Raw genomic sequence first — 17,106 nt, forward strand, 5'->3', positions numbered from 1 at the left:
GGTTCAGCCTACTTTTACCATTCAGGATTTTAATGTCATTGGAAAGTAGTAAACTGTGTGAGATGAATGAGGCAACTTCTTTTGAACAAGAAGATTTGGCTCTTCACAAATTGGTCCTCCCCCTTGACTCCTGACCACACTGTGATGAGTAACAGAGTATTCACTTTGCTCTATAGCGCTTTAAGTTTTCCACCAAGCAACATACTTTGTGAGCATTCTCTTCCTCTCAGATAAGTCCACATGTAGGGCTCTCACCATCAATCAGGCAGGATGGCTACAACCTGCTTCCGGGCTAAGTGAGTAGGATTTCCAATTTCCTAATTTTACTTTCTGTTTTCCAGGCTGCATTGTGCTCAGGCTCTTCTGTATACTGCTCTGAGAAACCTGCAGTGATGTGTTCTCTGTCTTTGAGTGTCTCAAAACCACCAGGCAAATTCTGGAACAACTAGCTTAGTGTACCTGCAGGCGGAGTCAGTGCTTCTCAGACCTGAATGGATGGGCGTATGGGTCATCTGGGGAATCTTGTTAAAATGACTCAGCAGGTCTGGGGTGTGGCCTGATACTCTGCATTTCTAACAGGCCTCCAGGTGATGCTGTTGCTCCTGGTTCTCGAGTAGCCAGGCCCTCTGTGGGCACCTGTTGAGATCATGCAGGGCTATGGTGTGGTAGGAGGAATGGAGGGGGAGATGAGACCAGATACGAGCTGGAATCATTCCTCAACCTGCCTAAACTTTGGAGTCCTCATTTATAAAGTGGAATAATGACAAAGCTTAGCTCCCAGAGCTGCTGTGAAAACAGAATGCTCTCAATATAAAGAAGTATAGTGTTATCACCATACAAGATTCCCATAGAGTTTACTTTCCCATAGAGTTTACTCCTTCTCTCCTAAAATGATAGAATTGGTTCATGGGAACTTTACTACTACTAAGAAGTGACATACGTGTGATAATATGATGCTCTTATCTGTATCATCTTGCAATGTTTCTTTGGAATATTATAAAAAAATGACAGAGATCATCCTGGTCTCACTTGCTTCTTGGTGCTAAGTTGTACTCAGTTTGAAGCTCCCTTCCCTCTGGCTTCTCAACCCCTGAGCTGAAAAGCTGCTTAAGACCCCTTCGTGGATAGAGTTTAGGGAAATAGAGCTAATTCTTGGCAGAACTGCTTTTTAATGCAACACAACAGCTCTATCACTGGGAAGCAGAAACATTACGGAATATTACAAAATCCATCTGATTTGCAAAAAGATAAAGTGCAATCCAGCCCAAGTGGTGATTAATATGTTAGGAGGGAAGACAGGAGATGGAACAAAAAATAATTTTCATGTTTGAAATTAAATGTTTCAATCCTCGTGACCTATTTAATTCTTGACTTTGGGAAGAATTCTACAGTGATTTAGCTCATTAAATCCAGGAAGAAAAGCCTAGCTTAGCAGCTAACTAGGGATAAGAAATGGGTGAAAAGCATCTATGTTTAAGGTTTCTCAAACAATGAAACAGAAAACATTAATCTATGGCCCTTAGCGCTCTTCAGAAAGTATCTCTGGATTAATTATGATAGACTCCTTGTAAGTCATCATGTTTTCTGGAAACACCCATGAGCATAAATAGAATTTAAGTTCAGTAAAGTGATTACCCAACTCTGGCTCTTTTCTCTAAGCAGAGAGACCGAAAACTCCACTGAATAGGGAAAATGTCCTCTTCTTAGTTAAATCTTGGAAGATGCCAAAGGTGTCAGTGTCCAGAGAGAAGTAGGAATATTGATTCACTGGGAAGGGCTGTGCAGAGCAGTCCACCCCTGTGCTTCAGAATTTAGTTTTCCTATAATCAGAGGAAGGTGAAGAATGAGCCATTGGCACATGGATGGTGGGGATGAGGGGAGGCCAGTTGTGTTGCAACAAGCTTTCTTAAGGGTTTACTCTACTCTACCCTACCCTCGTCTTTGTTTATTATTATTATTATTACCACTACTATTATTGTAGTCCCAGATGGAAAAGAAATTTTCCTAAGAATTACCAAGTAGCTCAACTTTGCCCTTTCTCAAAATTTAGCATAGCTGCATGCCTAAACACTGTCAGATTTATTATCTATTTACTACAAGAACAAAACTTACCAACAGATTTTTGGGAATTTCATTAAAAAAAAAACTTTACTAAATGGAATATAGAAACATTTGACACAAGATTTGGAGTTGAAAATTTTCCACTTATAATGCCAAATTCTTTATGCCTTATCTTGACAAGTATCCAGTTTGGGTTGATATTCTTTCAGGAAATGTCTTCTTAATCTTCTCTCCTTATTAGGATATTATTTTTAAAAGAGAACTTTAAAAAATCTTGAAAGTTATTTGATGCTGAAATAATACCAATTTCTTTAACAATAACAAAGCTAATATAATAAAAGCCATCAGGTTTGGGATATTTTAGGAAAATGTTTAATTCAACTGTTTCTTTGGAATGTAGTAGTCATAGTTTGGAATTTAAGTTACAGTTCAGTTCTGTGTGGTTTTTCTCAGTGTCTGAGAATACAAATGTCATTTAAAGTTAAGGCTTCGCTGTTCATTTTGAATCAACAATTTACAAGTGTCATATTGTCATAGAAAATAAAAATTTCTGTAAAAAAAATTTGCACAAAATTTTATGATGGTACAAAACATGAAGCAATAATATACCAGTAAAATGAAAACATTTTACTACAGAAAGTTTTATAGATCTCAATAAAGAAAAAAATATGTTATTTTACACCTTTTAAAATTACGAAACAATCTAAAACAATATAAACTGAACATTTTGTAACACTGCCTTTACAAATTAATAACTTTATAAACATATAATTTTTAAATATATTTATCAGTGCAAGATACTTTCAAATTTAAAGTTGCAGTATCATTTTTCCTTGGCTGAAGACAACTGTAAGTCTGTTGCCTTAAAGATAAATCAAGTCTTAATGCTTTCATCCTGGTACGATTATAACGGCTGAATGGATGCCTCTGGGGATAAGAATCTATTCTTCTTTCATAGTGATCAATACTTTCCTGGAAACAAAAGGCATTCTCAATTCAATTAGACCAGGATGAATGGACTTTCCCCTCCATGATGCAAATGTGACTCCCACAAATATATTCGAGTGAGACCTACAGCAGTGCCGGAAGCGAGGAAGTTCTTACGTACAACACGGCATGGCACAAATACATGGAAAAAACCTGAAGCTTCTTTGGGTTAATTCAATGCTGCCTGATAAGATATTTACTTCTCTGTGCCATTGGAGGCTTAGGTCTTGCCAGCCCCAAGGCAGGCTTTTTGTTTGTGAGGCACTGGAAGTTTCTAGAAGCATTCATTCAAGTCTCTGTTTTTTCAGGGTTGCCGCTGACTGAATTATTAAAAACATTTGTTTTGACTTTACTCATTTTCTTCCCCTCTGTCATCTTAAAATACTTCATCCCCAGGCACCATGATTTATTGTCGCTTTCTTAAATTAACTGTTCTTTCTTCCACTTCCCTTGTCTGACTCAATACCAAAACAAGAAGGCTCTCACGGGTCATTTTTGTGTATTTGGATGTAAAAATTTCCTGTTTTTGGATATGGGGAGAACTCTATTCCTTTGGGTCTCACTTGAAAGCCAATTAGTATTATTTCTTCTCTCAACTTATCACTATTTTAATTAAATGCAAACATTTCTATCGAAGATCATTTCGATTGGAATAGACAGACAAATGGCTTAGGAAAAAAGATACTGTCACTTTAACCAGTTAACAAGGAAACCAAAGTTAGACTTTGGAGGGCAAAGTTAGGAATTTCCCTTATTTATTTATTTTCCAACATAAAGTCTAGTAAAAAGTGTTTGCCATTACCAGCAGGTTAAAGCTGCAAGTTTCTTTTCTGGATAATGGCAAATGCTTAAATCCTAAGAGAGGAAAAAGACAGAGAGATAGGAGAGAAAGAGTTTACATTTGAAAATACATTCCATATGAAAGAACAGTAAGAGAGAATATTGCAGCTTTATACAAAAGGGTCAAGAGACATGAAATTGAACTACGGAAAAAGCAGAACAATTAAGCCACGTTGCCAAATCTTCGGAGCCCTTGCCTACCCGGAGGCTGACATCTCACACTAAAATATACTTTCTTCTTAGTCAGTGGGCCACCAGGGTTTGATTCCAGAGGAGGGCTTTCACCAGCAAGAAACAGGGCAGGTTAATGTAACACAATGAGAACCAGTACAAACAAAAAGGCACTTGAGAGGACGTAGACCAGCCAGTGCCAAGGATTCTTCGTTGTGGTTGTCGGCATCACACCCAGTTGCCAGCAGTGTTTGGTGATGGCACAGTTTTCTGTATGGAGTTCACAGCACAAGGTTGAGTACAACACTGGAAAACATCGAGGAAATCTGACGGTATTGCTTCGTAAACAGAACTGACACACTAGACTGGTACTGAGGCTACGGTACTTTAACAGAAAACATCCTACCCCTTCTTTGCCTATGCACAACGCGGGCGATGACACACAAGGCCGGCTTCAGGAGTCCACTGAAATGGGGTTACTCAAACATATTCTGGGCACTGGGCTGCAGGTAGCATGTCCGTCAAAAGGGCCCCACTGAATACACTTGGTGCCAGCATCTTGGATTTTGCAGTTTCCGAAAAGAATCCAGAAGAGGAAGAGAGAGAAGGGAAAGGGGAGTCCAAATGAATTATTAAGTCCATCATACTTGGTCTCAACACCAGCATTTGATCATTCAAAAGAAACCAACAGAAAGAAGCTGACTGTACAGGATTCCGATTGTTAACACAGCTAAGTCGTTCATGTCTGTCGGCCGAACTCATCGAAGCTCCTGAGAAAACCTGGCTTGGCATCAGTAACGCACTTCCCAGCCTGAACAGTGAAAGACCGGCCGGTCCCCAGCTCAAGCTCTGTCCGCCGCTCCACTCTCCTGCTCGCCTGGTCACCTCTGGCTGCCTTCATGCCTCCGAGTAAGTACTCTGTGGATTCAGTTTGTCTTTTTTCAACTTCACGCCATCCACCAGTTCGAAGTTATAGTTCTCCAGGGCAGATAAGTTTCTTTCCGACATCCCGTTGTGCCAGCAGGCACAGTACAGCACGACCCCGCACACGGCGCCCAGGAGGACGCCCAGGGCGCTCATGGCGATGATGGTGATGAGGATAGGGTCCAGGGTCTTCAACACGCTGCCCGGCTTCCTAGAGATGTTCTCATCACCGTCTCCCGTGCCTCGGTATCCTGGCGTGCTCCCTGGGGAGAAAAACGAAATTGGCTCCGTGCGCTGCCCACGTACCAGACGACAGTAGACAGAGAAACGGAGAAGAAGGAAAGAGAAAGGAGTGAAGCATACGTCCTCCCCAAGAGCCTGCGGGGGATTTCTGCAGGGGGGGCTTTGGCTCCCCCATCGCCAAGAAACACCAACGTTTAGGTTTGACTCATTGCTGGGAATTGAAGGTGGGAGGGAAGGGTATTGGGTGTTGGTGCTGTGATTCTGACAGGAAGCTTAGCGCATGGAAACTACTGACTCTGGGTAAACAATGAAGGTTCGCTTCTAATCTAATTCCGATTTCATGCAGCCCGCCATCTGTGAGATTGTAATCTGTATTTATCGTCCTTGGCCAGATAGGAGGTCTGTAAACTTTGCAAAATGCTTCGTCACACATTTGTCTAGAGGGGGATTTAACCATTCCTGGTGCATCTGCCTGATCCCCAAACCTGGCACGAGGAACCCGCGCAAGCTGTCCTTCTGTGTGGTAATGCTACCACACATCAGATCTTCAAGTTTCCTCCTTGAGTCAATGGTGGTTTCACTCAAGAAGGAGAGGGCTTTCAGAAAGAAGGAGGGCATGCCTGCTGCTCACATTTAAAGTGGCTTATGGCTCCAGTCTAGAAGCTGGGTCAGTGCTGTGCTGAATAGAACACATTTAATAATCAGCATCTTTGCTGCCCTGGTGGTTTCGCTGGAGATGGTCACACAGCTCTGCACTCAGGCCCTGGGGAAATGTTTTCTTTAGAGTGGAACGTGAGAAATTACTAACGTGGGAGCTTTGAGTCTCATTACCTGGGACTAGAAATGAGACTAAAATGTCAACGTGCAACAGGCCTGGTGTTTACTTAATGGTGTTCTGATCAACAAGGATTCCAATCAAAGAAAACTAAAACTATGAGACACAAGTCCCTAAATAGGGGGAAACAAGCCATGGGGACATATTAATATCCTCTCCCTTGATGCAACATTGTTTTGAAACAACCTCTAATAAAGTTTACAACCCAGCGTGGACTACATAACTAAGCTAAACGAGTCACGTGTTAATATGACCAACCACAGACATGGTGCCACCTTTATTTGTCTCCATCAAGTCCAAGTCCGGCTATAGTAGGTCCACATTTCTAATGGCAACAGGTGCTGCTGTTGATGGACAGGGCACAGAACTGCCAGCAGCAGCTGTGAGTGACGCTGGGGCAAGTGTCCAATACCACCACTGCTGGCAGGAGGCACAGAGACTTCTGGGAATAAAATAATACCAGGCAAGGCCTAACTCCGACCAAATGTCTTGCGTTGGATCACAAAGCAGTGTTCAACGAAAACACACATTTTCGAGTTAATCAGTCTGAAGTCCGAGGCTACCACCTAATTTGCTGTGTCACTTAAGGCCAAGCCACTGCTCTGAGTTTCAATCTCCTCATCTGTAAAATGGGGATAAATACACTCAGAGAGCGGCTGTGAGGATTAAATAAGATAACTTATGTAAAGCGATTGGAACGTACTAGCTACTCAGTAGACCCCCATCAGCATCATCAGCATCATTATCATCAATACTGTGATCATTATCACAAAACGAGGGTTTCAGTACAGGAGGCTGGGAACAGATGGCCCAAACAAAACAGATTATCACAGAAATTGGGCTCCCGTTCTCTAAAGATTATATCTGGATATAAACCGGGAACAAGAATTTGGGTTGGTTTCAAATTATTATATGAAAATTATTGCAGGTCTTTGGGTAAAAAACAATCTTCACTAGTTTCCTGTGTCCATAGTTATAAAATGAGAGTGTTTCACGTCATTGTCCTCTGAGCCCCCTCTTGCAGCTCAGGCAGGGAAGGGCCAAGGTAGCACACGTCCCCAGGGCTCACCCCCTCACACAGGCTGAGCCTCTTACTGCGTGCGGCTCCCAAGTCTGCAGAACAGGTAGGAGAGGGCACTCTGACGACAGCCCAGGCACAGTACCACAGATGTGGGTGTTTATTTCATGTGAGCTGCTTTGATACACCAGTGCATCAAAGTTCCAGAAAGCTTCTTCATAAATATACTGAAAGCCACAGTAAAATATTTTAAAAATCAGTCAGCAAGACAAATTTACCTGTTTCGTCGATTTTACTTTCTGGGTTCTTTTTATCCAGGTCTGCTGGTTCTGACAAGTCAAACAAAATTGAAAGAGATATTTGAACTGCCAACCAAATACAGTACACACAAACTACATAAACCTTTACACACACACACACACACAAACACACACCCCACTAATGGCTCTGCTGGGTTTCCGTTGGAGTTTTTAGTACAATCTGACCCCACCAAGTAACTGGAGAGCTATAGGGAGGCAGTGTTAAATGACTAGGGAATTGGTGTCAGATCTAAATCCAGGAAGCACTGCTGGAGCAGAGTGTGTTGTCTTAGCAGAAGAGCAGGGTGGAGGGAAATGGTTTTGGCATTTGGAGTGTGGGGAAATCTGGTGAAAATAGAAAACAGAAGTGGAGTTGCACATATGGCTACCATCCTGTGCTTTTGTAGATAACTGCTTCGTAAGTGTTAGTTTCTCATATGGTACGTCAGCTCATTAAGGCCAGAGATTGTGTCCTGTGTCTTAACCAAAAAAAAGAAAGCATCTGGAGGGAGTGGAGTCCTGGTATCCCTTATGGTTCTGAGTAGAACACAGGGACCTGGTTCACTGCTACGTCCCCAGCATTTAGAACAGTGTTCAGAACATACGTGGTGCCTCAATAAATATTTGTTATATTAATGCATGAATAATTAACAAAGAGCTGATAACCTCCCAGCATCCATGGCTAAATATTCAAGGAATTATATTTGTCGAATAACTGTAGTATTATCTTAGACGCCTTTTCATTGTTACAGCAACACAAAGTTTCAATGGTGCTTTAGCTGTGACTTTCTGAGTATAATGCCCAGCAGTAAGCACAGCTAAGTAGATGAGTCACATGAAAACAGAAAGGCTCACGGACTTGTCTTAGCTTCTATACATTCACTGTAGCACTGGGATGCTGCTTTGCACAGAGAAGGTGGTCAGTGAAAACCTGTTGAACCAGATTGAATGTATTTCTTGGTTTCAGCTGGTAAGAGCTTGCTCTCCCATTCCAAAAACATCGCCATCAACCTTCTCATCTTGGAATAGGAAAGCAAGCAGTACGTGCCCTGTGTAACTGTATGAAACATACATTTGAACAACTGTGTAGACCTGGATGTGGGGAATTTGTAAAGTAGTTGCAACTTAAATATTAAGCCTTATTTTCTGTGAAGGTCTGCAAAGTACTGTGGCAGGAAGCAGACCTTTATTCACTGCCCTCTTTTTCCCCCAATTCCTTCAATCGACCCTATCAAATTATTGCCACTTTAGGGATTACGTATATCCAATACATTGTATAATAAAAGCTTTGTAAATTGCCAAAATGACCAAAAACCCATTATAGCCAACAGGCCTCCTTTGTCTTAAATTTGCCCAATAGGGTTATTCCATTTTGTTATAATTAACATCCTATTATATAATGATATATAACAAAACTTTAAGTGTAGCAAATGGAGCTTAAGACTAATTACTGTGCTATTACATTGCCATTAGTGGTGCTATTTATAATTATATATCAAGAACTGAGAGAATGAATTGGTTTTCTACATCAGACTCTTACTCATATACACCAGACTGATGAAATCCATAAACTCTGAAATACTAGGCAAAGTGTCTAAATGTCCTTTATTCTTTTGCGTCAACTCAACTGTTTTTAGAGTCAGAAACATCTACTTATTTGAAATAAAGGAAAGGATGATGGTGTCTATGATTCATTCACATTGTAATCTTCATTAAATCCACTGTGATAAAAAATTTCAAAGGCCTGCTGCTTGTTGACACACTCAGATATTTGGAATTATCCAGATGTCTGAGTTTTCCGCTTCTCATCACAATGTTTAGGCATGGCGTAACCAGCCTGGAAACTGTGAGTTTCTTCTTTGCTATGATCTTTGGATTGCATATTATTTGTGTAGTTTTGTGGGTGGCAACCAGACATTCTAAGTGAACCAGGTTAGATAATGGGGCAGCTAAAGGTAGACTGATCTGGCCTTATGCCCTGTTGCACCAGACCACGCGTTCTATAGGATGTACTTATAGCCCACATTAAAATTCGAGGTCCAAATGAGCACGACAAAGACCATTCAGTGGAAGGACACGTGCCCTGAGCAAGCGCTGCTTTGGTTTCTACAGCAACCCATACTTACTTGTGCAGTCCTCTTGAGGGATGTGGTTATTGATGCTAATGTCATCCACTGCAATCCCGCCAAGGTTGCCTTTTCCGATTTCACCCTCAAAAATCACCTAACAAAATGAGATCATTTTCACAGTATTTAAATGTTGGGTCCCAAATAACAGTGCTTACAAATGCTTGTTCAGCTCAAGTCACAGCACGTAAATGAAATTCATGAGATTTCGAATGAGCACACGATTTGCTCTTCAATCCATATTAACTGCTTGGGGTTGGCATAAAACTTCTCCTCACTGTATCTTTGTATGATACAGAATGTAAAACTGGAAAAAAGCAGCAAATTAAAGGAATGTTCATTGTGACAGCCCCAAATAATTATTGAGTAGCATTTTCCCGTCTTTCTCAGCAGTCGGTCCTACGTCTGTAATCTAGGAGACTGTGAAATATGCTACCGAGATTATCATCATTGCAGCAGTATCTCAGGTTCATGAAACACCTGAAATAAAATTTGGAAAGATTTCCACATCTCATTTGCATAACTTTCAAATATTACCCCAGAGACCCCAAAACAGCTACCCGCCCCATCCTAGAGAAGGGGGCCCACCTGGTAAAGTTTCAGAGATTTGTGCAGCAGGACACGCCCCTCTTTCCAGTGGTCCCCTTGGTGTCCGATGGCCATCCAGACCAACTGGTCGTATTCCTCTGGCTTCTGGTAGCGCAGTTTGACCCTCAGCGTGCCCACGTGTGAACCAGACATGTGATACCAGAAAGTCATGCAGTGGGCCGAGTTCTGGGAATAAACCACAGGGCTCACCAGGCGAGCCACTTTGCCTTTCTGGTTTTCATCAGCTTGGGAGTAGATGAAGTTGCCATCTCCTGCTGTGACAAAAAGCTGTGTTAAAGAGAGTGGCCAGGGGCTTCCCTGGTGGCGCAGTAGTTGAGAGTCTGCCTGCCGCCGATGCAGGGGACACGGGTTCTTGCCCCGGTCTGGGAAGATCCCACGTGCCGCGGAGCAGCTGGGCCCGTGAGCCATGGCCACTGAGCCTACACGTCCGGAGCCTGTGCTCCGCAATGGAAGAGGCCACAACAGTGAGAGGCCCGCGTACCGCAAAAAAAAAAAAAAAAAAAGAGTGGCCAAATGGATGAACCTTTAGTCTCTTTTCTATCAAGTTCTGCTACTCAAACCTTCTCTCCTGGGCTGAGCACCAGAACCCAATCGTGCAGGGGAAGGGAAAGTGGGCATTGGATGGAATCCTCATTGACACTGGAGGCTCTGCTCTCAGCTTCTGTGAAAGCACGTTTGTGACAGAGGCTGTAAACAGCGCTCGTCTGATACCACGTATCTGAAACGCACTGTCACACGGACACGGGCTATGACTTGTGTTGGTCTCTGCACCATTGCAAGCAGATCGGATGCACAGGAAGACCTATTTCACGCAACCTTAAGATTGCTTCAGCAGCACGCATGTGAACACAGACACTAAATGGAAACATTTAGATGTATTCTTTTTTATCTACCATTGGAGCAGGTAGACTTCTGGTTGATGATGCTTTGGTCACTGTAACTGCTTGATAATAAAGCTGCAGTTTGTCCAAATAATCTGGCAATCTTTTTTTTTTTCCGCCAAACTTCGATTCTTTTCCCCTAGTTTGTTTTAATGGCTTATAAATTCCTTAAATACACCTGAGAGCCTGAAACTCAGCTGTGAGCCCCACTCCTGTTTGATGTGATCTTCTGGTTCCAGGAGAGGTGAGGCTGCATTTCTGAGGCTTATTAGAACCTGCCATTTTGGCAACGGAGATGCTTGTCGAGCTTGGAGGACTAACTCCTGGCTCTGCTGTTAATGACCCCCTATGGGAGCACCGCCTTCTGCCACCACCTGGTCTAAACACACAACTCGTGTTTTACTGTTTGCTCTGCAAATAGCAATGCTACTCTAACACCGTACCTGCTGAAAATATGGATCTGATGCTGAGCCTCAGTGGGCAGCAGGATGTTTGGTGTGCTGCCCCAGAGGCTGGTGTGCTTGGGAGATACTCTTTCACTGCATGTATGTGGGCACATCCTGAGTCAGCAGCGTCCAGGTGAAGTGGATGTGTCCTCAGTCGCTTTCCTCCCTCACCTGGCTGCTTGTCTGAGATGGCTCCCAAGCACTCTTAATAAAACCGGTGGGCGGGGAAAATGAAAGGAGGATGGAAATAAAAACCACGGCCCCGGCAGTATGTGTGATGCTCTGGACCACACAGACTCAAGTCACCCCTGGGGTTTGTTTCCTCCCACTGATTTACCAAATGATGCTCACCTGTCTGTGTATGGTGCCACTTCACTCAGCCCACCAAGACGGGCAGGTAAGACATGCCCGCATCTTGCTGCTGTCCCCCGTCCCCGATCTTATGGAGAAGAATGAAGTTGAGGGTGCTTAGCTTAGATGGTCCCTGAGTCAGGCCGCTTCTCTGCCCCGTACTGTGCTGTCTTCTGCCACTGCTGCTCCCCCGGCCATTGGACACCCTCATCCCACTGCGCTGGAGCCGTCTCCCACCCGGAACCAGACTGTGAGCACCTCCAGGGTTGGGTTCCCTCCTTTACACCTGAATCTCCAGTGCCCCTCACTGCATCTGCCATGTATGTGGGCGGCTCGATAGCATATGTGCAATGAAGCAGAGGAAGAGGAGGGTTTTGGGAATCCTCTGAAAGGAGGAACATAGCTTCATTGTTAGAGGTCGAATGCAGAAAAGCATGTGGGATTCCTTTGATAAATCCAAAATTGGGCTGCAGGCTATTGTACCCAGGTAGTGTTCATTTTCAGAAATCTCCACGTTAGATTTGCAAAGTGCCACACATGATCTGTGGCAGGCTGTGTGCGTGTGTCCTGTGTGGGGGGCTCTTTTCATTCAGACATTTTCATGTTAACAAGTTCCTGCCTTTCAGATGTCGGGCTCACCCATCTCTCTTGGCAAATGATTTTGTGTCTAGTGCTGCAGGGGTTCCTCCTGGTTTGGGCAGACCTGGCACCACTGCCAAGTAAATCGGGGCTTCTGGGAGGACAAAAGAGACCAATCCTTCTGAAGGAATCGCACTTCTCAGCCGCTAATCTAAGACAAGCCCGCCTTTTCTGACACTCCAACACATAAAGTGCTGATGTTTTTCCTTTCAGGGATTTTATCACAGTTCTGGGTCGGGAACTCTCTCTCCGTTTTCTCAATTAGCACTGTACTTCTGCAAGCCTTTTAGCTTTTGTCTCTGGCTAACATAGCTTTTAACCTCCTTTGAATGTCAGATCCTACTGAGCCATTTTGCTTCACTTTGCATCAATTTTTCCACCATTACTGCCTTCATTTCAGCTAATTGCATTTGGTTAATTTGATGCCATTTCTATGTACAGTGCCATTTACAGTCAAAGTATTTTAAGTTTTCTAAAACTGCTTGTCTTAAGATTCAATTGAAAGTGTCTCAGAATTGAAGGAGTCCAATTTTATCCAATTTCCTTGTCATTCTTATTAGGAAAGGAAGTAGCTGTGATGGAAAGAGGGCTATTCAACCTACTTAATGGTTGTATTCACAGGGGAAAGAGTGAACAACAAAGTGGGAAAGGCATCAAGTACCCTTTGCCTGTCCATCGGCCCACTGGCCCACTCATCCCAAGCACAGGCATGGGGAAACTCGGCTTAATGAGATTTCTCAGCATCAGCAAATGCCCCTCTGGGGTCTCTTTTGGGAAACATGACTTGAGGAAGCAGTCCCGTCGGTATCACTGATTAGGGCCGAAGTTTGTGGGTTGGGTGTTTGTGTGTATGTGTGTGTGAGGGTATGCATGTGCGTTTTTCTGCAGGACACTGATGGTTCTTTATTCCATATTTCAAGTTGGGTGATAAAATGACTAGGAGGAAAACAGGATGGCGGTGGGTAAAAGAGCTCCCCAAAGTGGCTGATGGCTCCCTATGTACCCCAACCCTAATTAATCTTAGAAGGAAAGTAAGATAGGAGGTGAGGTGAGTTGAGGTGTGGCGAGGTTTCTATCTGCTCAGAGGGAATGGGCTACATTTACAATCTTCCTCAAAAGAACAAGATTTCTACCCCTACCCCAACCCATTTCCACTTCATGGGTCAAGAGAGTAAGCGTTAAGCTCACTTATTGTTTCTTTAGCTGCAAAATAAATGAGATGACACCATCTATGGTGGTGTTTGGACTTGCTTCCAAACAATCCAGAGTCAGGATGCTAGAGATAAAATAAGACTCCTAGGATTTGATGGTTGTTGAAGTTGGGTTATGTACAGAGAGGGTTCACTTTACTATTTCTTTTCTACTTTTGAATACATTTGAAATTTCCCATGAAAAATGTTCAGAAAAAGTAGAAAACAGGTATTAATTCACACACACTGATTTGCCAAGTTTGCTATTTTTCTGAGGGGCCAATCAGTTGCTACATTTAATCAGTATTCTCTACAAAGTGGCCTAAGGGAATCTCTACTAGGGAAAGACATGATGTTAATTCCAGAAAAGAAAAGCAAAAGTGAATGCTCTGTAGTATTTTCTAAACTCGCTACACTCAGAGACCCATCAACCCTCCGCAGTAACTTTCTCTAATTCAAAGAAATGAGGCCACAGTGAACCCTCCGTTACCTGTGTGATCCTGAATCGGTCCCGTCTTGCTGGTCAACACGCTCCATTTGAGCTGCACGTGATTGTCATGCTCCCAGTGACAGAACGTCTTATGAGAACCCCAGCCAAACTCACAGTTAAAACCATATGTTGGAAACTCTTCAGTGGGTGGAAAGGAAAAAAATAGAGACAAGCAGAGAAAGACACATTTAATCATTTAGGTCAGAGAGGTCCTTAATTCGTTCATGGAAAGCATGATTTACATAACTTCATGTCTGTTTGAAAATTCCAGGAAAGCCACAAAATCCAGGATTACCACGAACCTCAAAAGATGCATGGAGAAGGCCAAATGCTTACAACATCATATTTAGTAACATTTAAAAAAATTTTTTTTAATCCAGCTCAAAAAGATGATGGACTGCCTGTCAAACTGCTACATAAAATTTCCAGGAAGGTTACTTTCCAAAGCATGTATATTACATGTATATTATATTAGCATTCTCCCTATTTCCGCAATACTTAATATGAAAGCTACTCGGCTCTTGAGGATGAGTCATATAAATTGATATCCACCAGTGAAAAGAATCTTAATTAGAGATTGACCCATGAACCTCAAACGTCTAGAAACGTGACTTGGCTGAATACCTCACCCTGGAGGTTATTTGTATTCTCACCACACCAGCTTATGCTTCAGGTTTTTACTGGCAGATCTCTGAAGCATTTCATAAGATTATTTTTTACTTCTGTGCTTTATATCAGGTCAGTTAATTTTAACTGGAAGCCTCTGCTTTTTTAGTGAATTTTCAGATTTGCCTATAAATTGTTTGCCCCACTTAAAACCTCAGTGTAAAGTCAAGTAAAGCCAAAGCATACTTGAATAGGTGCCCACTTGTATATTTTTTAACGTTCAAAATGCTTCCTTTGGAATCAAAAAGGAAAGTATGAAGGGATTCTCAGGAATGATTTGTGTGTTCTACAAGGTGCTATTTGGGTATGGGGTCTTTTAAACCTCCATAGCCTTATTTTTTTACTCAACCCTTTTTTTGGGGAAATTGGTTAACTTTTTAAGAATGGGGGAAATGAAGTCTCTGAGGCTTGGAATTTTGGGGCGGTAAACTTGAGCTAACAATAAAAAATAATCCTAAAGATAAAATTCTCTTGCTTCTGTCAGTCCGCTCCTCCCCCGAGTATACAATAAAATTAAGCACACAGTGGGGGCTGGCTTCTCTAATGAGGGTCATTGCTTCTCACTGAGTTCAGGTGTCCACAAGATGGCAGCATTGAGATGAGGAGGAAGGTGCCTAGGGCAGCTAGCCAACTGATCCAAAAAATAAAGCCTCAAAACAACTTCTCTGTACAATAAGGGAAGTATGGTATTATATGCTGTGTTAGGGTCAGGCTGAGAGCCTATCTCATTTGGATCTTTTCTTTAACTTTGTCTAAGCATTTAACACAAATATCTTGCTTTCTTCTCCGAGTCTGGGCTCCCTTGCCCCTCCCCCACTTCAACAATGGCAGGAGGGATTGTAATGGAAAGGTTTATTGAATAGATAAGAATGAGTTACTTTGCATTTTGAGTTTCCAAGGAACTCTTTTCAAATGCTAATGTGAAATTTGGAAGGAAGGCACCACACGCATTGTCAAAACTGAGCAGGATGGATTCTCCCATCCGATGACAGTGTGACCTGCCAAAGGATTCACAGGGACAGCTGGGAAAGTAAACCTAGGGAGTCACGTGATGTGTATAACGTGAGCACTTTCAGTTCGGGCAAAGGGCTATATTTCACAGCGGTAGTGTCATTGGAGAGATAGATTTCATGCCTAGTCCATCATAACCATGAAATAGGGCATCTTAAAGCATGAGAAACCCTCTCCAAAATCTGCCCTGCTTTGTGCAGCAAGATTGAATTTTGCAGAAGTAGTGGTCAGCTGAACAGTGACAGAATGGTTGAACAACCTTGGATGTCAACGCCCATAGCCCCGAAAGGTACTGTTGTGTAATCTCGTGTTAGAAAATGTTAATATGGGAAAATGTTAATATGTGTGTGGTTCTGGGGTCTCTACTTAAACGTTATTTATAAGGCATGCACAAAGAGGAGGGCAGTAAGCCATTGCAGCATACACATTTCTGGTTATATTTGCCTTGTTAATATATTAAATTTATTGTATAATTTACAGAAAACCATACTATCCGTAAGTTGGCTATTACTATTCTGGCGATGTCATAAAATATAAGAAGAACTCGGGTATTTTTGTCATGGCCAGGACAGAGGATGGCTTTGCCTGAAAGAGTAATTCAGGCACTTCTCCCGCTCCAGGGAATGGAAGTCAGCCTGTATCTTGCACTGTTCTTCCCAATCTACGAATTTAACATGGCGATCTGCTCTAACTACTCTTTTATCTCCTTGTCCCGATCATATAATTTATGGCAATCTTGTTAAATTAAAATAAATGTTTTTTTTTTTTAAATCAGTACCTTTTGTGGGGGATGGGTATGGAGTCAGAATAGTTCAATGTTGAAGATTCAAGCCTGGCTAGAAAGGCTATTAAACACACAAGATACACAAAAACATTTCCAGAAAGGAAAAAAAAAAAAGAGAGAGAGAAAGAAAGAGGAAGTGAGAAGGACAGAAGCAGAGGAGAAAAGGGCAGAGAAAGAAAGAGAAAGAAAGCAAAAGGACGAATGAAATGTGTATATAGGACTAAGTAGGTGTGACCTTTCAATCTTCAAAATATTACCCAGGCCCTGTGGCTGCACAATTCTCATTAAATTCATTGGGAATAATCTGGCTAAATCCCTTCTTGACTCTTCAAAATAGCAGGAAACAATATTCTGAACTTAAATTTATAGCCCCTGTGAGCCAGCACCAGCTGCGCCTGGTGAACCTAGTTTGCCCGGAGTTAGATCGTTAGCGCCATATACGTGCAAGGATTTAATTTTTAAATCTGGTCTTCAAAACTTCTATTGGGTATGCAAGCTTGCTTACTCATAGACTGGTCTTGCAGTGGAAATAAGT

At 42.4% G+C, this 17,106-nt stretch overlaps 1 protein-coding gene across 5 annotated transcripts in view; it reads right to left on the minus strand.

The window, feature by feature from the left end:
• Window positions 1-2,417: 2,417 nt before the first annotated feature.
• The window catches only part of NRP1 (neuropilin 1), a 139,459-nt gene continuing 124,770 nt past the window's right edge, over window positions 2,418-17,106 (minus strand). For 3 of the 5 annotated variants that reach the window (XM_081227883.1, XM_081227884.1, XM_081227886.1), the window contains 5 exons: window positions 14,111-14,248; window positions 10,093-10,367; window positions 9,505-9,601; window positions 7,358-7,408; window positions 2,418-5,246 (listed from right to left, as the gene is read on the minus strand). In XM_081227883.1, the coding sequence (XP_081084009.1) occupies window positions 4,957-5,246; window positions 7,358-7,408; window positions 9,505-9,601; window positions 10,093-10,367; window positions 14,111-14,248 (851 nt within the window). In that variant the 3' untranslated portion in view covers window positions 2,418-4,956. The remainder of the gene's footprint in view (window positions 5,247-7,357; window positions 7,409-9,504; window positions 9,602-10,092; window positions 10,368-14,110; window positions 14,249-17,106) is intronic. The other 2 variants (XM_081227885.1, XM_081227887.1) reach the window with 1 other exon arrangement.

The sequence above is a fragment of the Mesoplodon bidens genome (genome assembly GCF_964165515.1).
Source record: "Mesoplodon bidens genome assembly, chromosome: 3".
Lineage (NCBI taxonomy): Eukaryota > Metazoa > Chordata > Mammalia > Artiodactyla > Ziphiidae > Mesoplodon > Mesoplodon bidens.